The 27351-nt window shown below is 41.5% G+C and overlaps 1 protein-coding gene across 1 annotated transcript; it reads right to left on the bottom strand.

Annotated features, from left to right (window-relative positions):
* On the bottom strand, nucleotides 1-3797 carry LOC108902258 (homeobox protein DBX1-B-like). The gene is made up of 4 exons (XM_018704025.2): nucleotides 3385-3797; nucleotides 2859-2942; nucleotides 735-937; nucleotides 1-635 (listed from the first exon to the last, which is right to left on the bottom strand). Exons 1-4 carry the CDS (start codon nucleotides 3749-3751, stop codon nucleotides 303-305), a joined length of 987 nt encoding a protein of 328 aa, XP_018559541.1. The 5' UTR covers nucleotides 3752-3797; the 3' UTR covers nucleotides 1-302.
* Between the last annotated feature and the right edge of the window lie 23554 nt (nucleotides 3798-27351).

Consider the following 27351-nt stretch of genomic DNA (forward strand, 5'->3'; position numbering starts at 1 on the left):
TTTCAAGATTTATTTAAGAAAATATAAAGAATACAAATATGTAGGAAAGAACCATTTGTATATTTATGAGTTAAACATTTGAACATTTCAATCTACAGATATTCAGTCTAAAACAGCTCTGTACACCTTATTAACTGTGGACAGATATACTGAGTTGTAAACACAAGGCACTGAGGAGGAGAGGCTGAGAAAAATACAGCTGTGGATCCATTCACACACCTCTCTTGTTTTATCCAGTCATTCTCTGACAAATCTTTAGTTTCAGTGTCTTGCAGTGTTGTATAAACAGAATCTGAATCGTGTTAGGACACTGTGATTTCCTCACTGTCGGACTCTGACAGCTCTGACTGTTTGCTGGACTCTGATGGAGATGAAAGGTCCTGATGATGGTGATGATGGTGATGGTGATGATGCTGGTGGTGGTGAAGATGTGACTCCTCGCTGTTCAGCTGTACTTGGCTGGTGGGTGCAGTCCTGTCAGGCCTGTGGCTATAGGTAGTGCCCACATCAGTGAGGTCTGGGTGTGGGTTGGTTTTGGTGGGGAGGGTCTGCTGACGACAGCCGCCTGTGGACAACAGCTCCCTCTCCTTAGAGTTTCTCCACTTCATCCTGCGGTTCTGAAACCAGATCTTCACCTTCACACAGAAAAACATGTCACATGTCACTGATCCTCATCACTGATATCACTCATCAGTTTTATAAATTTCATTAGATCAGATCGTCCTTGTTTGTACCTGTGAGTCTTTGAGTCCCAGTTTACTGGCGAGTTTCTTCCTGTCTGGTTTGCTGATGTATTTCTGCTTCTGGAAAGTTCTCTCCAGGGCCTTCCTCTGGAAGTCTGAGAACACAGCCCGCCGCAGCATGCCTCTCCTGGGCTTACCTCTAGGGGCCAGGGGCCATGAAAATGTTCCCGGGACCGGAATCACAGAGGACGAGGCTGGAGACAGAGAAGGGACTGGACAGTCAGAAAACACAATGGTGGACCACAGCTGTTATCATGAAGTCTTTAACTGATTCAGTCTGGACCTCAGTGAAGGTGAATGTTTTAAATTGATTTTAATTCCTATTTACGACCTAAATGTTAAATATGTGACACAACACTGACAGACACAGTCATCATCCACACAGAGATCTTATCAATATCTATGACTGGTATTTGTTCTACAGTATCAGTCAACAGTAATTTAGGAGTCACAGAAAGTTGCTGCTTTTGTGAAATCACTAATCTTTGATCATTGATTACTGATCAGCAGCAGTTTCATTTACTGTATAGTTGATGTGTTAATAATTCAGTTTTCCTGCAGTTGTTTCATTATCAACTACCACAGAATTCACACAAATATTAATGTTAATCATTCAAACTGTCTGATAATTCTAATTCTGCTAAAGAGGTTTGGTATTTAATTTGATATTAAAGGTCCAATTTGTCGTTCAGTGGAAACAGAGCCTATGCTAATGAGATGGCTTGCCAAAGCTCAGCTCACACTGCCTCTAATGAAGCATGAAGGAGGATTGTTACTGGCTGTAAATGGGCAGAAAGAGGTGATTGTGTTGTGATGAATTGAGTGGAAGAGGCCGTCGACAGGCCGGTGTATTACAGAGCCATTAAACACAGGTCAGTGTAACACAGCTTCAGCCTGTTACACACCGTTACACACCTGTTTGTAGCTGTTACTCCATGTTTCCTCTCTGTCATTAGCATCATTGCTAACTGTGTGTGTGTGTGTGTGTGTGTGTGCATGCGTGTGCGTGCACACGTATGTCTGTGTGTGTGTGGTTTTGGCTCCTATTGGTCACGGTGCTGGGGGCTTTGTGGGCAGGCAGAGGGGCTTGGTGGGAAAACGACGGCGCGTGAAGAGGTGCTGAGTTCCTGAGCTGGGAAGAAACCCGCCTCACATTTAGACCATGACAAACGGCACTAATATATTTAAAGCGTGACAAACTGGACTAATTTGTAGATTAGGACAACTGGTGCTAATGTCAGCAGTCAGTGTTTCGCCTAAACAGGCCTTCAGATCAGCAGAGTTGTTTCAAGGCTGCCTGAGGTTCCCAGGCTAAAAGACTGACACCAACCTTAACATTTAAATCTGCTGCTGAAATATGATTAATAATCTGAACCTGGTCAGTCTTGTGGTTTTATGAGCTTTGAGTGTCTCAAAGGTCCAGAGAGAAAAGGCGTATTACACTCATCTCTGCTCATCTATTTCATCAAAGCACATTATTAATCACACATAAACTGATCAAGTGAATTCATAAGTTAATAAATATCATTGATCACAAACAAGTAGGATGTAAAACAGAAAAAAACAAGAGTCATTTATCATTTGTAAAAACTTGATAATAAATCTATTGTAATCTGTGAGTTACAACTATCTGTGATAATATGAAGAAAAAAGTTCTGATCAGAGTGGAAATGTAATATTTAAAACTACTTTTGAAATAGTTGTTGAATCACTCTGTTCAGTCTCAGACTGTGGAGGTTCACTGAATGAGCAGATTTTGTTCAAAATACAGAGAGTGATCACTTATACAGATCAGTCCCCAGATTTACTGTATAAGAGAACAATCATTTATTCTTTATAAAAAGACTCTGTCACTTCATATACTTTAACAGAAATAAAGGACAAAGTGAGGTATTAATTATTAGTATTAATTAGAGTATGGACTGTGACAGTGATGCTGCTGCAGCCAAACTGAGCAGCACAGAAAAGAAGATTTTGTTTGTTTGGACATTTTATTCTCAGCAACTGTGGATAAGAACTGAATGTTAAATGATGCTGTTCTCAGATCAGGTAAAAAGAGGAAACATCCATATTACACAGATCCCACTCTGAAACTACACCTGTACATCCACCTACCTGTGAAATATGTGGCTCTAATGAAAGGATGGAGGCTTCCATCAAAGAAAGGCAAAGGGAAAGACTTGGTCTGGAAACTCTGGACTAGAGGAGAAGAACAACACAAACTGACCTCAGATCTGTGCTGTCTGAAACCACACATGAATCAACGTGATAAATATCACTCAGTTATTATAGCTTCATATATCATGATTATATATTTTTATAACAAGTGCAGTAATAGCTGGTCTCATATCTGATGATGACGAATCTCTCAGTGACTTCAACAGTCACTACACTGGTACTAAAAAATCTATAGTCACTATTCACTGATGCACTGTGTAACAACAACAAAAACAATACTACTACTACTACTACTACTACTAATAATAATAATAATAATAATAATAATAATAATAATCATAATCATCATCATCATCATCATTATTATTATCATCATTATTATTATTATTATTATTAGTATTATTATTATTATATGAAATAAAGCTGTATTTCTTAGTATGGAGCATCAGTATATTCTCCTCACACTCACTACTCCGGGTGGACGGTGCCAGAATCGCATTGACGCCGAACTTCAGGTGACAGGGATCCGGGCAGGCGGTCTGCAGAGACCCGGGGCTGCTGCGGGTCTGCTGCCCAGAGTTCTGGAGTGAACGCTCTGCGCCAGGTCCCGACGCCCGGGGAGAGGCGCCCGGTCGCGAGCTGTGCGGGATGTCCGGATGTCTGGAGGAGAAAGTCCGCTGGATGTAAGTAACAGGCTGACTCAACCGGAGAAGGTCTTCAATCAGGAAACCTGAGCGTAGAGAGCGGGTCAGGGGCGAGGAGAGAGCCGCAGGAGGACGCAGTAAGCCCGGGTAGAGAGGAGGCGGCAGAGCGCTGCAGGGAAACATCATGTTCGTCCAGAGAGCGAGTTTCTGCTTCTTTAGATTCACACAGAGAAAAGACCAGGACCCGAAATACACTCTGTGTCTGAGTTCGTCTGACAAGTTTTATACAGGGAATTACTGCCCCCCCAAACACACACACACGTGCGCGTGAAACTGTTTGAAAGTTGAGGGCAGCGGATTGGTCAGTGGGTCTCTGACTCCTCTGTGATTGGACCTCAGTCTAAACTCTTCCACTGCCTCACTAATCTGTTTTATTTCTCTGATTGGACGGATTGGAAGGTAGAGTTATTTATATAATGATGGAAGTTAAACTGAAATGGAAACTTCATTTAATTTGGTTTTATTAGCAGGAAGAAAGATAATGAGCAGAGGCTGTGACACCAGCTTCAGTCTCAGCCTGTTTTCACACACAACACATATTGACAAACAACCATTCACACTTACAGGCAATTACAGTCACTACAGTCACCAATTAACCCTTGGACTTCTCTGTGGGAGGAAGTCAGAGGACCCAGAGAGAACCCACGCAGACACAGGGAGAACATGCAAACTCCACAGAGAAACTCTCAACCTCAACCCTAACCCTAACCCAGAACCTTCTTGCTGTGAGGCGACAGTGCTAACCACTGCACCACCATGCCACCCTTTGACCCACCCACCATCATACTTTCCATTACACCCTCCATCATACCTTCCATCATACATCACTGCCATCTTTTGGTTTATTGGAACAAATCTATTTAAAATTTATACATGTAAATTTTCAATAGCTTGCTGTGAAAAGGCCGTTAAGTTGGACATTGTGGCCTAACTCGCTAACCTACGAGAGGGGCACTTAGACTATATAGTCTATGGAGGGGCAGTAAAGTTTGAGTAAGCTTCTGTGGTTACTTTAACTAGTGTTACAACCACAGATCTTTTACTGGTAAAAAACAACTAGTGAATCTGTTTTAACTGACCTCCCTCCTCACCATGTGCGCCCACCCAAGAGATGCACATGGATATAGTGGCACTGACACTGTTGACTTTTTAAGTTTGACTTTGGAGACCCTTTGTGACTTATGAAAGACCAATTACTAGGTGCAAACTGGTGTAAAAATTTTGAATGTAAAATGAGTCATTTGTGTGATATATACAGTCTATGGTTACAACACCAAAGGCTAGCTAACAGAGTCATTCAGTCATGGACATACCAGCAAAAAAAGGGCAGCTGTGGCACAAACGTCCTCATGCTGTCAGGAAAACAAGATGTGTAAATGTCTGTTTATTATTATTATATGAGCAGCAGAGCATAAATTATGATTTAGAATTACAGCTAACGTTAGCATTGCACTGTAAACTATTAGCTTGTGTCAACACCAAATGAGTCTACTCTTCTGTTGGCTGAAAACGTTTTATATTTCAACTGCCTGGTAGACCTATGAGCAGTGACACCCGAGGCAAGTTTTATGACCATGTGTCAAGTGTTTGATAACCATATTTAAAAGATCATTACAAAAACTCTGTGTGGCCTCAAAAACAGTAAGGCTCCACCATATAGTCAGGGTTTTGGATGTCTGGCTCTTGCAAAATCTCAGACTATTTTTATTTGCATCTAATATATAATGCTTGTTTATTCTTTTCCTGTTCTACTTCTCTCTTGTTTCAGATCAGCTCAAAGACTCAGACTTCCTGAAATCTGTATAAACTTCTTGAAACACAAACAAGAAGGCAAAGGCAAAGCTGCAGCTAATATCAAGAATCCAAGAAAGGCTGAAGTTAACTACATTCCTCTGCACCCAAAGGACGAAACTGCACAGAGCTTGGAGAATGAGAGAATTGCTTTATTGTCAGAACTGAAAAAGTATGGCAAGCAAGTTGTGATAAAAGGAAACAAATCTTTGTAGGGGCGGCTGTGGCTCAGGAGCGTGTCACCCACTAATCAGAAGGTCAGCGGTTCGATTCCCTGCTCCTCCAGTCCGTGCCGAAGTATCCTTGGGCAAGATACTGAACCCCACGTTCAGTACCAATGTACTAGAGCGCTTTGTAGTAGTGCAAGCGCTGTGTAAATGAATGGTTGAATGTGACGTGTAGTGTAAAGCGATTTGAGTGGTTGATACGACTAGAAAAGCGTTATATAAGTACAGTCCATTTACCATTTACTTTTCCCATAGACGCCTCGAGGTTGTGGAGCAGAGGCCTATAATAGGAGACTTCAAAAACAGATGGCCTGACCTGTCACTCACCAGAGTGAAGCAAGTAAATGTTTGTGTGTTGTCAATTTTTGTTATTGTCCAAGGTGATTAATGGCTGCAAAACTGCAATGTGTATTTTGCAATCATCCTGCATCCCTTTATGGTAATTATAAAAAAACAAGTAACATATCTACACATTGTTTAATATTTTTCAGGTGAGTGCGGAGTTCTTGCGGATCATCACCAAGGCACTGCAATCAAAGTTCCTGTCACAGCTGGACCACTTCTCTGACATGATGATGCAGATCTTCCAGAGCAAAGAAGAGACAATTTAATATCTGCTTTCTTTTACAATTTGATAATATAATGACCTTTTTTCATATATATGTTGACAGCCCAAACCCACTGATCTTCAGACTGCTCCAACCCCTGCTCCACCATCACAATCAGATTTTTCTGGTCTTTATTTGTCACCCATGACATCAATGTAAGGAGGGAGTCCTGCGAAGTCTTACTGTCTACGTCAACGAAGATGTGTTTTTAAAGAAATATTTGGTGAGTTTATATACAATTGTTTCTCATGTAGCATAATTGTTACCCACAGGTGCCACTAATGTAAACACGCAACATCAAAAATACTGTAACTGTCTTTTATTTTTCATTTATGACACTGCTTCCTGCACCAAGCATTACCACAGACTGGCTTTCTTACACTTTATCTGTATGTCTATACCTCGCCAAACTGCTGCAGCTGGAGAGAGCGAGAGCGAGAGAGAAACTGACCTTCATATTATTGTCTGTCAACTCATTCATTTATTCATTCATTCATTATCTATACCGCTTATTTCTAAGGGTCGCAGGGGGGCTGGAGCCTATCCCAGCTGACACTGGGCAAGAGGCGGGGTACACCCTGGACAGGTTGCCAGTCCATCGCAGGGCGTTCTTTTAACTCATTGACATGATATAACTATAAACTAAATACAACAGTTAGTGTCCCTCAACTTAAGATGAAGAAAAGCCCGACAGGTTGGTGCGGTCATGACACACAGTTGTGTGTGTTTATCGTGTTGTAGCTCACACGCCGCTTTGTAACATGTGACACTGTAGTTTTTAATGTTAAAAAGCTGAAACTGTCAGGCTTTCCTTCATCTTAAGACGTGAAGCATCGGCTTTTGAGTGCTTCCTGACACCCAGCGCGTGAATACTGAAGGCCAGTTTTTCCCGTGCGTCTCTCTCAGCAGCAGCTGAAAATCAAGCTGTTTTCGTAAGAGGCAAACAGTATGTGCCCATACAGACAATGACAGTCATCGTGGGAGTTTTTCTTGTTTTAAAATTATGTTAACCACTTGTGTAGTGCATCTTGAAGATTTGTGTGTTACTATGGACAGGCTGTGACTGGACTCAAAGAGTTTGTGTTTTTCTTTCAGGTTCGGCTATATGTGTGTTGAATGTGTTATATGTATATTTCATACCTGTTTGTAGGCATTAGACATATTCCTTGGCTTTGCTGCCTGAAACAGTTATCAAGGCCCATAAAGACAGTTTTTCCTATAAGTGTATTGACACAAGTCATGACGTTGTTGAACTTATGGATCACTGTCATCAATCCACTGAGTTCTGGATGAGTTTTTATTTGTTTTAAATAAAAACACATCAACCAGGTTTTGTGTTAGGTGTGTCTTAAGTGGGGGTTAAATGAAAAAGAATTTTGCCCTATTTCATTTCAGTTCTACAGTTGTTCAGTACAAATGTATATCAGTTTAGGTCAGTTAATGTAATTATTTTATTTTGGCTGTATTTGATAAAAATGAATTGGACTAACTCAGTTAAATTACAAGGAGGTACATAGTTTGAGTTGGAGCGACATAAATTTATTGGATGTAAATCCTGCCCCTAGATGTATTTGAGTTCATCCAGTTAGTAATTTTTTCAGGGTTACCCCATTACATCTTCCATCATACCCACTCTCATAAACATAGTAGACATCTATTTTTAAGAATCGACTAATTTTTATTTGGCTAATTTTTAATTGGGCGGAGATGCGAGAAAAGACGCAGAACTAGTTTCTGCCGAGTCTTTCTTTGCTTCATCTTGCTCTGTATGGTGCAAGCAAAAGACTGCAACAGACGTCTGCAATAAAAAGAAGTGAATTATAGCATTATGCTGGAGGGGTGGAGTTTCTGGACTTTCAAAATCAGTTTAATAAGGTTTTACCGAGCTGCTGCTAATGTTAACGTTAGTCATGTTGTTTCTAGATGCTCAGCTGGTTTTTAGGTTAGGATTCCTTCAGAGTTCATTGTTCAGGAAGTTTTTACTGGGAGCTGAGTTATCCACCAAGGCCTCACTGAATAAAGCAGTTTCACATTAAAAAAAATATGTTTCTCCGTGACACAGACACGTTGAGAGCGACTGTTTGCTCAGCTTGTTTCTCTGTTTATTGAAGATCCAGACATCTGAAGACAAAAATCCTCATCTGCTTTAAGATTAGAGTTATTATATAAAGTGACAGTGACGTAACTAGAAACATTCAGAAAGTAGTCGGGTGAAAATGTTTTAATGTCCAGAAACAAATAACAAATAGCTTTGGTGACTTAAATGATTTCAGACGATATGCAGCTACAGCTCTAAAAAAGAACTTGATGGAAGCCAAGAAAGTAGCAATGACATGAACAGCTCTCACGTTGGATTTTTTTGTCACTGTCACCTGCTGTCACATAGACGGTGACTGGAAGATTTCAGGTTCTGTGCTTTAGACTCGCAGCACAGATGAGACACACTGCTGAGAACTAGTCTGAGGTGGGTAGTTGATGAGTGGAGCGATGGATTTAAGTCCACTCGTTGATGAACGAGTGGACTTAAATTGGCTTGATTAATCGACTTCAAAATATTATTAAAATGCTCATCCCTACCTCATACCCACCATCATAGCCACATCATATCCATCATCATATCCACCATCATACCCACACGATATCCTGCATCATACCCTCTATTATACCCGCTGTCATTCTACACAAACACCACACACCTGCTCTGATGATCTGCCCCTCAACAGAAGCAGCTGCAGTCTCTCCTCAAAGCCTCAGTATCAATAAATGATAGGAAGTCGTTCTCTGAGATATCCTGACCCTAAGTCTCTCCTGTTTTTCTTTTTCTTTTTTTAAAGCAGTTATTTCACCTATGATGTCGATTATCTAATTTTGTGTTTCAGAGCATTGTCCAAAGCTGGAGCCCTAAAACAGAGCAATACTCTGAATTTCTATTGTTTTAGCCTGGATCAATTTATCACAAATCAACAGCTTAACAACATGTACAACACACAATACCATCTGTCCTACAATTACATTAGGAAAAATATTCAGGAACAGAGGAGGGTCCCTTCTCCAGGAGCTCAGGAATATCCCACCAGTCCATTAGAAGGAGACCCCTGCAGGTAAAAAAAATAAAAATAAAAATCAAGAAACATCAAGCAACATCCACAGTTATATCATCATTAAAGCACTGATTTTATCTGGTGAAAAAAGAGATCTGTTTGTAACCATAGCAACTTGAATGGTGTGGCAGCTATCACTGCAATACTAATCTGCTGGCCATGACCTTCACATGCTCACTGAAGAAAACCATCAGTCAAAACTATGACAGTATTCTTTTTCTCCACAGAAGATATATTCGTCCTGACACTGTTTTAGCTGCAAAGAAAACTTCCTTTGTCACAACAGTTATTTTTTTCTCCTGATGATCACCTGCAGTTCATGACAGCAAACAGTCAACTCAGTAACACTGAACACTGTGTGTCCTCCTCAGTCAGGCTGCCTAATGAACCTTAGAATTTAAATTAAACACTTAATTAGTAAAATGAAACAATCCAACCATATCCATGGAAAGTTCTATTACAGACCTGCAGCTCATGCTCTGAACAGGGTTGCTGTAAGTTCTCACTCTCACCATTGACCTTTTCCAATAAAACAAAGTAGTCTACACTAGCCTGTTTTTGCTGAATGAAGTCTGATGTGATGACCTAGCCAGGACTGAGATTCTGTTTGTTTGTTGAATAAACAGGTTGTCACTACCATGTTCTGACAACAGGAACAACCATGAACTAAGGACTGAAGAGAGACAGAAGGGAGAGATGAACAAAGACACCTTTAAAGAAGATTTGGTCTGGGATTTGAGGGTGCAGGACCTCAGTCCCTGAGGGAGAGCAATAAGACCTGTGACTAATGGTATTTGAGCCTGTGCTGCTCTCCCCCTCCATGTCCATCTTCCATTAGCCTGTATTTCTCTGAACAGGCATCACCTCCCCCAGCAGACGTCTGAGGGCATGGCCTGATACCCACTGAGAGGTCAGAGATCAAAACATCACTGAACATGAACGCTGAGTTTCTCTCTCTACTGTCACTGACACATTGCTGTTCAATGACCTGTGAGGAAACAGGAGTAACTGAATAACCTCACATTTGTCTGACAAACCTGTTAAAGAATCTGGTTCTGATGTCCCTATGCTCAACATTCACTGACACTGAAACACCAACTGCTTTAATGCTGCTGAACTTACAACCAGAGGGGTGAACAGATCATCATCATCATCATCATCATCATCATCAAACCACCACACAAACGATAAGACATAGCAGATCTGTGTCTTTATTTCCTGTGGTCACCTTCACTCTGACTGGAACCTAAGACAGGACTGTACCTATAACCTAATAATTACTGACCACAATAGATTGTGTTGGATTGGTGTCTTCTTTAACCCTTTTCATGCATAGAGGTCACTACAGTGGACAGCTATTAAAAAAGCTGTTTTCTTGTATATGCATCGGTTTTGGTGGTAGAATTGCACGTCAGCCATCACATTGGAGGCTTGAGCTCACACACACTGTCACTTGTTGGCCAGTCAAAGTAAGTCTAACACAAAACCGAGATGGCCGACGGATGGCCGGAAATGCTGAACAGCTCCGGAATATCTTGCCAATTCTTAGAAGGAGACTCCTGCAGGTAAAAAAAAAGAGGTAACATCTAAGGATTAATAGCATTGTTAAAATTTCCAAGAATTGATTTTATATTGTGAGGAAATGAATCATCTGTCCACTAGATTGGACATCATGCGTTGTTATAGCTATATTTCAACTACATCTCATTGTCACAGTGCAGATAATTCTTTCTTTTGAACCCTGGAGCAGACAAACAGAGACGCCAGCATGTTTAAGTAAAGTTCGTAAGAGTCTTAAATGGAACCTAAAGTTTACAGCAAGCGAGGAAGGATGAAAATAGCACACAGATCTCCCAAGACGACTGAGCTGAGCTCACACACGGCACAAGGGCAGATGCAGAGTAACAGTTGGCATCCAGGTGAAGCTGCGAGCACAGGAGGACACAGGTGAGTCTATGAGAACCAAGAAGGTTAGGCGCATTAACACAAGCATTACACACTTCTATTAGAAGTTTGGCTGACAAGTTACCGAGTGGGTGACGAGTGGTGAGTGAACTGGCAGGGATCACATGGAAGGTGGGGTGGATCTTGAGGGAGCTGGCCAGTTTCAGGTGGACTGCAGACTCATAGATGATCTTTTCTATTTCAAAGGGGTCGATGAACCTGGGGGCTAGTTTGTGGGACTCAACCTGCAATGGGGGGTCTCTGGTGGACAGCCAGGTAGGTGGGTACAGGGATACCATGGCGGTTGCCAACACAGCAGTATTTAGCAGACAATCTAAGCAATGCTGCCTGGGCCTCCCTCCACACTCCCTCTACTGAACAGGGGGAACAGTAACCTTGTGCTCTTGGGACAGGAACAGAGGTGGTTGAAATCCATAAATCACCATGAATATACATACCAGTGGCGGAGCAGGTGAGGGAGTTGTGGGCGTATTCAATCCACACCAGCTGGTGGCTTCATGTAGCTAGGTTACGGGTACAGACACAGCGCAGGGCAGCCTCCAAGTCTTGGTTGGCTCGCTCTGTCTGGCCGTTGGACTGCGGATGGTAACCCGGATGTCAGTCTGGATGAGGCTCCCAGTGCCCTACAGAAAGCCTCCCACACTTGAGAAAATAACTGGACCACGATCAGAGACGATGTACTGGGGGATACCATGAGGCTGAAATACATTCTGCACTAGAAGATCTGCTGTCTCCAAGGCTGAGGGGAGTTTGGGCAGAGGAATGAAGTAAACAGCAGGTTCTTCCTCAACATGAAGAATAGTGCATATCAGAGGTGGTGGATGAGAAGGAAGAGGACGAGGAAGAGGAAGACCAAGAACAAGAGCTATAGTTTCAGATGAAATTAGAGCAACGATCATAGATCACGTTCTGGTTCATGGCATGACTATGAGAGAAGCAGGACATCATGTGCAACCAAATGTAAGCAGGTTCTCAGTGGCCTCCATTGTCAGGACATCATAGTCGAATCTCCTCCAGTCAATGGATGCTGCATGTGATGATACAGGACTGGAATCTTTCCAAGGCTGGATTTAGCAAAAGGATTCTTTCCCCGTTACTTAGCAAAGGAGAGGACTGCCTGTGATGTAGATGAAGTCCTGACCCAGCCCAGAGGCATGAAGCTGAGGCAGAATGAATGATATTACTTGCTGTAAAATCATAATGCAGTTTTTTATTTTTGCTGCAGGATTTCTTGTTTACATAAGTTTTCATAAGTATAAGAACGTCCTACAGCAAATAAAGGTTTGTTTCCTGCTATGCCCAGAGTTTTTTCTATAGTGTGTAGTGATTGCTGAGTAGTGTGTATGCATTAGCTGGCTTTGAGTGTCTTCTGACAGCAGTGTTTGGTTTTGAATGAAGTTAAAACAGTTTTGATTCAATTATTGATTTTGCAAGACAAGTCAAAGGTTTTGTGAGTACAGCTTGAATTTGTGTTGGTGGTGTGTGTGAAATTTCAGAAAATGTGTTTTGGCATTTCAGAAATACTGTACAATATATGAACACATTAGTTTAAAGTAATTAGAAATTCATAACGCATGCTGTCCACCTGAGTGGACATATGAGAAACTCCTTGAGAAAATTGAAAAAAAAGCTCAATTTTTTTCATGCCTAAAGAAGAATAAAAACACTTTCATAATTCATGCATGAAAGGGTTAAAGGAACATGTCACCAAAATGAAAAAAAAAAAAAAAAAACCCCAGCATATTCTCACTTCCCCTCATCTTTCGGTCTTTACTCTGCCTCCAACCTAATACCATAGAGGTGAAAGGAACTCACTGCTCTGAATAAAATTACATAAAAAAAACTCAACGGTAGCTTATCTGACAAGATTTGTCACATCCAGGTCATTTTTCGTGTGTTTCCCATCCTTTTGTGTCATTTCCTGCTTTATTGTTATATACTCACCTTTGTCTCTCATTCCAGGTCCCTTGACTTCCTGTCCTCCTGTTCTTCCCCGCCTGTGTGATCTCTTGCTCCGCCCTAATGTGTTGCACCTGTGTCTTCCCTGTTCCCCAGTAAATCTCCCCCTGCCCATACTCCCTTTTGTGCCAGTTCGTCTTGTGTCTTTGTATCAGTGGTCCAGCCTTTTTCTTGGGAGGTTTTTTTTTGATATTCCTGGTGTTTAAACTGCTTCTTGTGTTTTGGATTTGATTTTGCCTGCACCTCTGCCTGGACTCTTGTTCTTGTATCTGAAGGACTGTCGTTAAACACTCAGCTTGTACCTTAAACACCTGATTCCAGAATTGTGTATTTGGGTCCAACCAGTTTGGCATTACAGGATGTTCCGTCGGTTCTGGAAACAGGTTTTCAAACCTTAAACAATAAACTATCAAACAGACCTTTACTGACCCCAAAACTATTTGGGCACAATGGTTCAAAATAAAACTGGCAATGTGGCAAGAAATGTGCTGAACAAATATTTAAATATATTTGCATACATGTGTGCGTTCATATGCAGACTAAAAGAACCTAGTAAAATGGAATTTAAAAAAAGTAATTCTGATGAAAAGGGAGGGAACATATTTTGTTTCTCTCCAGCAGCATGTCTTACCCAGAAGGCAGAGAGCCATACTGAACCGTGTTTTTATCACAATCATGTATTTAAAAACATCTGATCTTACTCTGATCTTGTGATCTTGTGTGTTTTTCTCTCCTGATGAAATGACCCTATGGTCCTCGTGCAGGAGATCTGCAGCTCTTACAGGAAATATGACACCTTACCCACAACCCCTCTCACACAGAAAAAGAGAAAATGATGTGTTCAAAGCATTTTATTCGTCCAGAAAATCCCTCTATTGTATTGAAGTGGAACAGATGGTTCTGTGGGAAGGAATATGGGAATCAGCAGAACTAATTTCTCCTCCTGATCTGACAGACAGGCTGGCCTGCTGCTTGATTCTTAACCAGCACAACAGCTGTTAGTGAATTAAACCAGTTAAGACTCATTTCAAAGCTATTAGCCTCTTCAAGTCTTACAACATCTACCCTCCCACCTAACTCTGAATGACAATGAGGGAAAACAACTGAGTCTATTGAGAAGTAATAACTAGTTAAGACTCGTGTCAAAGCTCTGAGCCTCCAAGTCCTAATGAACATTTAAAAACAAACAAACACATTGACTGTAAAACTACGATGAAAGCATGATGATGTTAATTGTCTGAGCAGCAGCTGTGTTAAAATGGTGTTCTTCAGCTGTCATCCATGCAGGCATAATTTCTCATTAAGATTAAAAACACACTGAACAAAGGATCATTTATTACTGAACAGCCGAATAATTATAATGGAAATGTCCCTGTGTGACCTTGAATACATTTATCACTAAGCTGAAATGTGGACTCCCTGTGAATAAGTTGTTAAAGATGAAGCATATTTAGTTATGTTAATCAGAGTTAGTTGTATGCTGGCTTTTATTAAATGATATATTCAAGTCTACATGACACAGTGAATCATTGAAGTAGTCTACATTCTCTTTCCAGAACCTGTGGGAGTGTATCTGTGTTCCCCTGGTCGAACATTCTGTTCACACATTAATCCACCTGTTGTGTTCAAACTGGACAGAGTTTTTCTTTTTTATTGGAACACGGCTCCAAAACAGCAACACAACTTAACAAATGTAACTCTGACCCCTAACCCTTTTAATAAGTTCCCTCCACTGTAGGCCTATCGAACTGAGAGTGCTGGGGAACAGAAAAGCTCTTTGATGAGTTCCAACTAAAGATTGGGGAACACAGGAGTGACTCCAGGACAAACAGTTTTACTTTTGTACCAGTTAACCAGTTGCTTTCAACCCAGCTTGTATTTTTGATTATAAAATGCTGGTAATTTCTAGACTCGAATCAAGAATGAACTGTGTCTCTCCACCTCTCCGTTGCATCCTTCCTCTCCCCCTCGCCCTCTCTCGCTTCCCCCCTCACCCCCTCTCTCCCTTCCCCCCTCTTTCTCTGCCTCCCTCCCTGCTCTCTCTCTCCCTCCCTCTCTGTGGAACAGAGTGGATTAGTGAGGCCATCAGTGTCACCGTGAAGCGACAAGCATTAAAGCCACATTAACTTTCCATTAAACATCACCTCAGTCTGTTGAGGGAGAGAGAGACACAAGCGCTGGGATAATGCTCCTTAGGAGAGAGAGAGAGAGAGAGAGATGTTTCAGTTGATGAACTTTCTTCAGGTTATCAGCCTCTCAGCTGATGTCAGTGTGACAACGGTCCACCTCTTCTGACTGAAACCACTGGATATTCATGGCTCCCAGATGTTGAACCCTGAAGACTCTGGTGATCCCCTGTCTTCTCCTCCAGCACCAGCATGTCAAAATATCTTTCTTCTGAATAACTGGTACGGACAGTCATGGCTCCCAGATGATGAACCACAACAACTTTAATGATTCTCCAACTTGTCTTCTAGCACCACCATGAAGTGGATGTGATTTTGCGTGAAATATCTTAACGACTGTTGGATGGATCATCATGACACATTCAAGCTCCCCTCAAACTGTAACGACTCTGGTGATCCTCAGACTCTGGCGCCACTATCAGGTCAAATTTCCAGTTTGTCCAGTATTTTGGTTAATGTCCAAATACCTTCAAATCCAATGTCAATCCCATGATCCTCAGCTGGACTGAACTGAGATGGTGAACCTGGTGTAAACCTGCTCAACATCAGCATGTTGACATTCGTTACTGTGAGCATGTTATCATGATGACATTAGCATTTAGTTCAGAACACCACCTCACAGTGCCATTAGTGATTAGCCCGTGTTGCTGACAAATATGAGAAATGGCTGGCCTCAGTGTCCCCATCATAGCCTCGGGACACTGGTGACATAGAGCACGCTCGTTGAATGCTCATTAGTTGTAGATTGGTCATGGGAGCTCAGAGCAACACATGGCTGTGCTAACAGTCTTTCCCAGTGTAAGAGGCTCCATTCTTACATTCACAGCCCATTCTGCTCTAATCTCATTGGAGTCTTATAACGTTCTGTGGCCTTCAGCGGGAGGCTTTAAGCACCTGGCAGGTTGTTTAGAGGGGAGCTTGTAAATGCCCATGGTTAAAATGGGCTCTGGGGCCCAAACACAAGCCAAGCAGTGCTGGGGGAGAGGGGAGGGGGGCCGATTTGGTTGTCAAGTCCAGTTTACATTCTGTTTTTTTTTTTTTTTCAGTGGAGCGGGGAGGGAGAAAGTGACCCAGTGCTGCACCAACCTGTTGCTTCAGTGTTCATACTTCTGTTTGTTTCAGACAAGGCTTTGGACTGAGCGTTATCAGAACCACAGGATACCACAGGACATGGTCTGGACCAGGAGCAATCACTACACTAATATATTCACATTTAGACACTTTGTTTCAACAGCGCTTCAACAGAAGATACATGTTGGATATTTAACTTTATAAAAACCAACCCTCAGTTAAAGCAGCTATAATAATAAATTATAAACAGTGTGAGAATAATGTGAGAATCTGAGAGTAGCTGTTTGTAATTATGAACTGATGAGTCTCAATAATAATGTTTCTCTGTTAACTGTTTTATTCACTACTTTTTCTGGTGTCCCAAATGACTAAAAACATATTTCAATTTTGAATCTAATGTCAATGCTGTTATTGTACTTACGGTGTTAAATCTTTTATATTATCTAATATACATTCATAAGAACTCACTCCATCAGTTTATTCATATTTTAATTGTCCAATGTTTCAAAAAGAATTCAGTTTGTTTAACTTTGACTTTCAGACATTTTTGATGTGAAATGTCACTGTCCACAACAGAAATGGTGCTTCACCTTCACCTCAGATATGTGACAGTCTTATTCACTGAGAGACATGCTGGACAACAGAGAGATTCAGTCTTTACTTCTAAAGCAACCACAACACGAAGTGAAAGTCACTATTCAAAGTCACTCTGACATTCTAATAAATTACTAAAATCTAACCCTGACCCTGTTGTGATGACACATGTTTCTGCTGGTGCTTTTGTCTGAAAACAAATGAATCAGGGTTAACTTTGTTCAAATCACAACATTTCAACACTGAGTGCTGTAGTAGGTACCTCCTGGCTTGGAATATAGATAATAAATCCTATATGTTTAACTTTATTGGACAGACTGGTGGAAGACTGTATGTTGTACTGAGTCACAGCAGCTGTTTGAACAGAGGCTTCAGCTCAGAGGAGGCATCAGGACTTTAACTCAGTCACTTACTCACATCTGCATGAAGCAGGACAACACTAACAACACTATTCTCACCATCAACATAAAGTGTGTATACTAGATTTTTGGCATCTTAAATCCTCCTCACTGGGCCTGAACCTGATTTCAGTGGGACTGTCTTGGGCATGTAAACTCGTAGAAACGTCACTCACGGTTTCTCCACATACAGACTTCCTGTCTTACTGCTCTGTGTGTGTTATTATAAAATCAGCTTTACGTTTCTGCTGCTGACTCGGGGCCTCTGGATAGCTGAGAGAGTTTAGTCTTAGTCTGGGGGAGTACAGAGAGCCTGGGGAAGCAGCTCATCCAAAGGGCCGCATTAAGCTGGGCTGATGGGTTCAGCGCAGGGTTGAGGGCAGAGACTTTGAGCTAGCTGAGGTGACGAGACCAAGGTTAGCACCAGGCTTAAAGATGAATACGGCCAGTTTTATTTCTGAGGTGGGCTGAATACAAGGACGCCAGCGCAGCACTAGCAGGTATTGAGGCGTGCCACGCCACATAATTGGATTGAATGCCAGCCATGGTATTTATGTCACTTCTCATCTTGTCAATCCCATAACAGGCATGACAACGGCGTGGGGATCTCCCATGGTGACGGGACTTTGCCTTATTCAGAGAGAATAGACAAGAAAGAGCCAAGCCTCATTTAATTCACGTTTAATTCTCACTCATACCGTTTTAAGGGCTGATGTTATTTGCATAACAGGGAGAAAGGGGGCTCTCTGAGCCTTTCCAGTGTCCCTGTGAGAGAGAGAGACACAGAACAGGAACAGTGTTGTAATTGAAAGTGTATAGTAGGCTTATATATGCATACGCTGGGGGACAAGCTTTCTCACACGGATCAGCAGACAGAGAGATTCTGTTGCAGTACACTCATGCGTACCCACTGTTTATCGACACATTCAAATCAGTTATGTGATGGCATTTCTTCACAGTGTGACACAGTTTCATCTCCACATTATCAAAACACATATTCAACTAATACTCAACATTTTACAACAGAGATTTTACTTTATAATTAATGTAAGATTTATTGAAAAAAATCACTGATTTAGCCACAGATTTATAAATTCAAAGCTCTACACTGATCAGTGTCAAGAAGTCCCAATCTAAGAAGTTACTTTATTGCACCTGAGGCAACGAGGATAACACAAACACTATCTAGAAGGTAACTGCCCTCCTCAGGTGCAGCCAGTTCTTCAGGATGACAGGTTATATATACTGCCCTCCACCCTTTCTTTTCAACCTTGACCATGTTGTGTACATCTTGTGAGTTCCCTTATCCATTTGATTTAACTTTATAGTGCATAATTTCTGTTGACTGGATGATTATTATTTATATATTATATAATATATTTTATATATTTAATTTAATTTTATTCTCTTTTTCACAGAGCATAAACAACACACATACAAAACATAAAAAGAAAAGAATCCCCAACGAAATGAGAGAAAATTAAAAGCTCTGCAGTCGTAAAACTTCCTGTCTCGTCTATGGGTCTCTCTCAAACTCATCCTCAGCTACTATATTTGAACTTAACAATCAACTTTGAGCTTTCAGATTCTAATCTGTGAAAGCTGATCATTACGAAACAACATTAAAATGAAAAATAAAAATGAATGAGTGCATGTCTGCATGACTATGATTGCAACCAACAATTACAACACTATTTTATGTGCTAATGTTTTTACTCTGTAGCACTCTGTAGAGATTCGTTATTTAATGAAAAGTGCGTTAGAAATAAAAGTTATTATTATTATTATTCACTAATGTTTACAGACATTAAGACTAACAATTATCATGAGTGAAAAATGCACAATACAAAGTAAACTAATAGATATAAAATCAAAAACAACATGTATTCTAATATCTAATGATAGTGATCTTGACAGATATCAGGCATCAGAAAAGATCCTCGATGGACCATCAGTCTGGGACAGACCCAGGTACCAGTCAGAACTGATGGAGGGAGAGCAATTAACCTGATGCACAATTACTACATCAATCACTTAACTCTTATTTGTCTGAGTGAACTTCTCCACCTCTGCTAGCAAGCAGCACAAAGTTGCTTCTCTACACGTGTGGTAAACATGTGGAACTGTCCCCCTCACACTGGATTGAGATGAAGAGCTGCTACATCTCTGTTTTCAGTGAAACATAGCTACATAGTTACATCTTGGACACAGTCATCGAGCCAACAGGAGATCACTGCTGTCCAGTCAGACTGATGGACTGGACTGTGTGTATACCAACATGGAGAGGTGCATAGTGTCCAAACACTATTCTCTGCTGAGGTAGCTTATGACAGTGGAGTGCTTCTCATACTGTCAGTGGAGGGAGTTCACCACTGTTGTTGTAGCAATCTAATCTCATCTCTGATATACAGCCAGGAAATGTTATATCAAGAATATATCAAGAATTAGAAGCACAGTTTGGTGTGTTTGTTACAGCCACAGTACTTCCCGCTTGAAAAGCCAGGGATCATGGGTAATATACAGCGTTCAGGCTGTGTTTCAGTACAGTGAGTGGGACTACACAGCCAGAGCTCCACTCAACAGATAAATAAGCTTTATTTTCTGTACATGAAAACCACTGAACTGTTCAGACTAGGGGCAACAGAGATCATTACCACTAATGGCTGCAGGGGGCACTGCTGCTCACTGAAGTTACAGTTTGTTGCTTTAATATTCTTGTTGCACTGGGATCCATGAGGAAGGACATTTGGTTCCCTGTGTGGAAATGAAAATAAACCAGAACCTGGAGGCTGATGAGAATTTGAACCTCAGATTTATTGTCAACTGTGAACTGATGAGCAGCTTCTAAACCAATCTGTTTTTAATCAGATTAAAACTCACAGACATTTTAGGAAAAACATGAGTCAATATTTTAATGACAACCTGTGATCACAGAATAAATTACATTTTATTATTGTTAATGCCTTTACACCTGTAACAGAGCTAATACTGTACATTATGAATAAAACTTCAACCTAACTCCATGTTCTGTTGTTATTTCTGCTTTTGAGTTTGATCGTTTAGGTTTGGTAATTGTGTTCATCAGGAACTGTGTTTGGAAAAAAAGGAGAAGTAAGACAGCAGGTCAGATGTTTTTCACAATGTAATCCAGCCACAGAAATGTCCTGTAGTTTACAGTTTAGTAGTTGGCAGACATCTCTGCATTGACTGACCCAAACTAATTAACCAACAGAACAAACAAAAACATTTCTACGGCCATATTTGTTTCAGGTTTGAATTTTATTTATTCTTGGGAAAACATATTACAATTCCGTCATTGTTCAGGAAATAATAATTAACCCAGGAGGAGCAGACATAAAGATCCTGAGGGTAATGTTTAGTTATTACTTCTTTAAACCTGAAGCTCCATCTAAACCTTGTGCTCTCCTCCCAGCCGTCTCCACTCAGAACTAATCCCTAGTTCAACCTTTGATTTTAACCTTAGCTCTCTGCCTTGATCCCTCCATCAGAGCAGGGACAGAGAGAGAGAGGGATGGAGGGAAGAGGGATAAAGTGACTAATCAGCTTCCTGCTGCTTCTCTCTTCATGGTCTTTGTTGGCTTTGGGCCCTTTAGCCTGTCTCTTTGTTACCTGCTTGCAGACACACAGACACACACACAGGCACATGTTATGATATGCACAGACTGCACACGTATCTGCGTATTGGTGATTTGATCTGGTTCCCTGGTGGACTCCATTGTGTTGGGGCAGGAAACAGCTAATCCAGTCGGACCCGGCCCGGTCAGGGATCTGTTACTCATATAATCTGACTGGCAGGAGTTCTGCTCTGGGAAACAGGAATAAATCAGAATGTATCTCTCACATCTGCAGTTGGTTTCTGTTGAGGACCGAGTTCTCACTCATAGTTTGACTCAGGACCACGCTGTGTCACTTTTAAATGCCCCTCACACATGAGTTGACACAGGAGTCGAGCAGACTCTGGGCTGCTCTCAGCTGACTTATATGGGGTAAGAGCACATTATGATGAACAGTCAGCTTTTCTGTATGAAGCTACACCACAACCCTTCACCAACCTTAACCAAGGGACTTCTATTGTTTCTGTCCAGTGTCCCTGTGTGATAAGGTGGGAGTGAGAAAGTGCTGTGAGGATTCAGGAGGACTCAGGAGGACTCAGAAGGACTCAGGCAGTCTGAGGGGTGGGGGCAAAATAATATAAAGGGCTAATGAGATAATATATGAGATAATAATATGAAGAGTTTCAGTGTGACTCCATCAGGAGAGAGCAACGATGCATGTTTGGTGAAGAGGCTATGTGCCTTTCAGATGGTGATTCAGTTCAGTTTAAAGAAGACAACAGCTCTGTATTAAAACATTCATTTGACAAACATCTGTTTAATAAAGTTTTAAATGTTTATTTCTCAAACACATGTGTGGTACTAACATGTTAACGTGTGTTGATCAGTAAGCGTGAAATCAGTAGAATTTGTTTTGGCCAGAGGGTTGTAAATGTTAATTTGTTTGTCCTCGTTTGTCCCTCAGTATCACATATTCTTGACCTCACAGTGCTTTTTCTCCTATGAGGGGAACTCATCATGGTATCATGTTTTCTCACTTGTTCAGCTTGTTAGACTTAGGGGCATTTTTTCACCAGAAGGACACCCATACAAGACCTCCAGCCCAGCCCAGCACTACCACAACTCATGGAGCACTGTATCACATCTTCTTCAGTGGAAGTGAATTTCTCATGTTTACTCTGCTGTGGGGGAGGTTTACAGAGGACCATCACATCTTCCTCCACTGAACGGACTCAGACTGGCTCATGTAGAGAGACAGTTCTTCCTGATGGATCTGTGACTGAGACAGCTGTGACATGTCTACTGTACTGTGGGGACATGACCCAGACTGTACATATTCACTGACAGGACATCAAGTTATTGTAGAGTTACAATGAATACAATAATAACAATACAATACAATAACAATAAAATGATCAGTAAGGGAACAATCATAATACCTAAACATCTGAATGAACTGAATGTGTGAATTTTCCATTCAACATGTGGAACAGATCAACAGGTGTTATTGATAACATTAATGATGCCTCTGTTCAAATGTGCTACTGAACCATATCAGACAGTGAGTCAGCACAAACAATACCAGGACCCTGAAATGGAAGCAGCTAAATGGAATTCAATCATCACTCATTTTATTGATTAAACATGTTTTTCCTTCAGTGAAATGCCAACATGTCAGACAGTACATTTCTGCTGCCATTAAATTGTTATATTCTCATCAGTATGTGGCTCTGCTGACTTCCATAAAGGTAAATTGATGAAATGCTTCTTTCATAGTATATCATCTGCAGTTATTCCAGGTGTTTCATGCTACATACAGCAGTTTTCCTTATTGTCCCTTCACTGTACAGACTGATAAATATACAGACTTTCACATTATGCTGCTGAGGGGAAGGTTTCTCTGTGCTCAGCTTAAATCTGATGTTCATATAAAAATTATATTGTGACATGATTTTGTCATGTGGATTTGCTAGTGTAGTAGGAGATGTCTTATGTCTGGTGATTAAACTTTTGAAATAAAAACTATTTGTAACTTCATAGATTGTGGATTTTTCACTGAAGGAGAGGAAGTAACTTTAAAAAAAAAAAAAAGTCTGATAAGTTAATTCAATTCAATTTTATTTATATAGTGCTGAATCACCACAGAAGTTATCTCAAGGCACTTTTCATATGGAGCAGATCTAGACTGTACTCTTTTATATTTTTTTATAGAGAGAGACCCAACAATTCCCACCATGAGCAAAACTAGGTGACAGAGGCAAGGAAAAACTTCATGTTAAGAGACAAAAACCTCGAGCAGAACCAGACTCAGGGTAGGTGGCCACCTCCCTCGACTGGTTGGGTTGACAACCAGAGAAAGAGGGGAAAGGGGGGAGAGAGGGGTAAAGACTAGGGACAGGAGAATAGCATGACACAGACTCCATGTAAAACATGTAAATTGGTATCAATAATACAACAGTGGTAATAATAGTAATGACAAAGTCATAAATACAATCGTAGCAGTAATTAGGGGCGTAACGATTAAGCAATATTAACTGAGAGGGTGTGCTTTAACGAGCACAACAGTGATGCAGCTGGAGGGACTAACACTACAACAGGCCAGCAGAGTAGCTTTACTACTAAGCTCAGGTGAGGTGGACTGGCTGTCTTTATCAGCAAGTCATGGTGCCAGGGATGGTAGTGATTTTTACACTATGCTCACCAGACATAAAGCTCCTAACTGTGAAATGCCAACCCTTCTAGTTGGCATGGGAATGACAATCAATATACCACGGAGCGCTAATGTGAAGGAGGCCGTGAATGCACTCTACAGCAACCTCAACATCCAGCAGTCAGCCCACTCTGATGCTTTCTTCATAGGAGCTGGAGACTAATCAAGCAATCATTAAATCTGTCCTGCCAAAATTCTACCAGTACATGAACATCAAAAACTCACACAGAGCAGTCTCCCTTCCCCACATTGGTAACTCTGATCACCTAGCTGTAATGCTCACACCTGCATACAGACCTAGGGTGAAACACGAACAGCCAGTGGTCAGAGAAATCAAAACATGGCCAAAGGAAGCAACCATGGCACGGCAAGACTGCTCCCACACAACACTGTGGGACACTTCTAAAGAGGCAGCAACACATGACAGTATTGTTGACCTCCAGGGATACATAGAGTCCATCATCAGTGAAAAAGGCCTTTGCCAGCGTTAACCTGTGCAAACTGTGTCCTGAGCCCTCTGTTGTTCAGCCTGCTCACCCACGACTGCACTGCCAGTTTCAACACAACTCATGTTGTTAAGTTTGTGGACGACATGACAGTGGTGGGTCTCGTCAGTAGTAGTGATGAGTTTTCATACAGAATTGAGGTGGAGCAGCTAACAGCATGGTGCAAATCTCACAATCTCACCCTTAATGTGTATAAAACAAAAGAGATGGTATCAATCTTAGGAAGGCTGGTAAACACCCCCACAACAGTGCCATTGTGTTGAGGGTCAGCAATGTAAAGTTCCTGGGGCTTAACATTGCACATGACCTGACCTCCTTTATCAACACAGTTGCCACCATCAACAAGGTGAAGCAGAGGCTCCATCCTCTCCAGAGTCTCAGGAAGGCCGGTCTCCCCACCCCACACCTCATCACCTTCTACAAGGGCACTATTGAAAGCATCCTGACCTATTGCCTTACTTCCTGGTATGGTATCTGCAAGGTTCAAGCGCAACAGCAGCTCAACAAGATAGTGAAGACAGCCAGTAGAATCGCTGCTGCCCCTTTCCCCTCTCTGGTGGAGATCTACCAGCAACGCTGTGTTTGCAGAGCTTACCATTACCACCCATCTTGCAGACTGTTCTCCCTCCTGCCATCCAGGAAGATGGACAGGAGTATCAGCTCCAGATCCACCAGGCTGCTGAACAGCTTTTTCCCACAAGCCATAAAGAATTTCAATGGACTGTACCCCTTCCCACTCCCACAAACACTCTTCCTTTCTTCTCTTTTCTTCCTTTTTTTCTCAGCAGGAGTTTCTGCCTGGAGTGTGGTGGTGGGGTGGGGGTCTTCAGGATCTTGTGGGCAGAACTTAAAGTTCATTACCACAGTGCAGATATTCAAATGTCATCAGTGACATTTAAATCTCCTTTCTGCGAAAAGTAAATATTGTTTCATGTTACCACCAGACTGACAGAAACAACGTGTCCATTAGTACTGAGGGAAAATTCAAAAGGCTGAATTCAAAACTGCACATGAAGAAAAGGAGAGAAACATTTTCATTTCCTGTTTGAAAACTGTGTCGAGCTTCTCAAACAGTCTGAGTACACACACACACACACAAACACACACACACACAGCAGATTATGGTCATGGTGCCCAGCGTGAGGGCTATTCACTCTATTTCCTGTTTGAGCTTTGTCTGATAATTTCACATGGACTAAAGTCAGCTGCCCACGCGCAACACTCTGCACGTGCACACACACACAGACTCACACAACAGAATAAAGGAACAGCCAGGAGGAGATCCACATTTCTTCCATATCAGAGCTCCTTTGAAAACCTCAACCCTGAGCTGAATGAGAGGTTTCATTGAAGCCATTCACCTCAATGATCTGCTCTGATCTACTCACAATCAACCATATCTGTCATACATGGCTAGGTCTGAGAGCCAGGAGAGAGAAGGGGGGAGGGAGGGAGGGAGGGAGGGAAGGGAGGTAGAGAGACAAAGGAAGACATGAAGGGAGGAAGAAAGAAAGAAAGATCTTATCCAAATCCACGTTGTCTATATATGTTCATGTGCCACTCACACTTTGTCTCACATACACCCACACATGCACGTGCACACACGCACACACACACAGCAGAAAGTCAACAGTGAGTGGTCGGACACAGGCATGGTCTTTAGTGCTGCCTTTTTCACAACCGGACAGTAATGGTATCAATTTTCCATGGGCATTACCAGCATGAACACAGCCACACATACACACACACACACACACACACACACACACACACACAAATAATCCCTTACTTAAAGGGTGGTTTCATGAGGGTCTGTATCTAGAAAGGTGAGAGAAGCTCATGTGTAAATCCTTCTCAGCTCTGCTGCTCGTCAAAGTCAGATCCAACATGTCCATCAAAGAATCAGACTTTGCTCTTATTCTTGTTTCCACCTGACTTAAAAACTTTCATCTCTCTCTGTTCGCATTATGTGTTTTAATCTTCTCTGCAGTACTACCAGGAACCTGCTTCACTAAACAGAAGCTGCTCTAAGTTACCTGCATCAACTACATCAACTGCTCCATCAAGGCAGGGGACTGATGGAGTGAACGTCTCTGTGATCATACAACAGAAACATCCTGGTCTTCACAGCAACAAGCTGAAAACATACTCTCTCTCTTTTATTTTTATTTATATTTTTATTATTTATTCATTTATTTAATCAGCATGTGTGGACACAGGAGTGGTACCACACATCTAACTGTCAGTGTGACCCTCTTCAGCTCCTCCCCCTCCTCCACTTCCCCTGTACCATGGTCAGATTGGTCATCAGACACTGTGAAGAAGCCTTAAGGTTTTTAGGAAGAAATGACACATTTGTCAAGTGGCTAATGATTTCATTGTGTGATTAGTAATCAGCTAATAATTTTATAATCACAACATCATCTGACAAAGTCAACATAAATCCAGGTAAATGACCACAGCTGTGTGATCTACAGTGGCCCTAAAGGTCAAAACACTTCAACATTTCAGAAAACACAACATTTCAGAAACACAATGGAAAGGGATGGTCAACAGCTCTTCTTCAAATTGACAGGTGTTCTGTTCAGTCACAGTTTATTCAGTGATGTGTTCACAGTTGGTGGGATGATAGAATTGAGCATAAGGATTCCCAGAATGATCATAGAGAGAAAATGTGAATATAGGCTATATAACGGCACATTTTACTACGTTCCTACATTTTGATTAACTTGTGCACGAGTTAAGTTTATATACAGAGAGCAGAGAACAGGCTGGCTTTCTCTCACCACTTTATCTGTGTATCTTGCTAAATTGCTGCAGCTGGAGAGAGAGAGAAAGAGAGAAAGAGCATGCACAGGAAACTGGCCTTCATATTATGCTCTGTTAACTCATTCATTAAATTCAACACAGTCAATTCAAATTTACAGCAAAATAAAATAATGAATTATGGATTACTTAATATCAGATCTCCCTCATCTAAAGCTGTGCTAGCAAATGATATGATTTCAGGTTTCCATGTTGATTGATGTTGTCTG

Source organism: Lates calcarifer, linkage group LG10, assembly GCF_001640805.2.
Source record: "Lates calcarifer isolate ASB-BC8 linkage group LG10, TLL_Latcal_v3, whole genome shotgun sequence".
In the NCBI taxonomy this organism is placed as follows: domain Eukaryota; kingdom Metazoa; phylum Chordata; class Actinopteri; family Centropomidae; genus Lates; species Lates calcarifer.

Coding starts and splice junctions, on each gene's coding strand:
- LOC108902258 (XM_018704025.2), bottom strand. CDS start 3,751: ATGATGTTTCCCTGCAGCGCTCTGCCGCCTCCTCTCTACCCGGGCTTA. Junction 2,943..3,384: donor GTCCACCCGGAGTAGTGAGT/GTGAGGAGAATA, acceptor CTTCTCCTCTAG/TCCAGAGTTTCCAGACCAAG. Junction 636..734: donor TGGGACTCAAAGACTCACAG/GTACAAACAAGG, acceptor TTCTGTGTGAAG/GTGAAGATCTGGTTTCAGAA.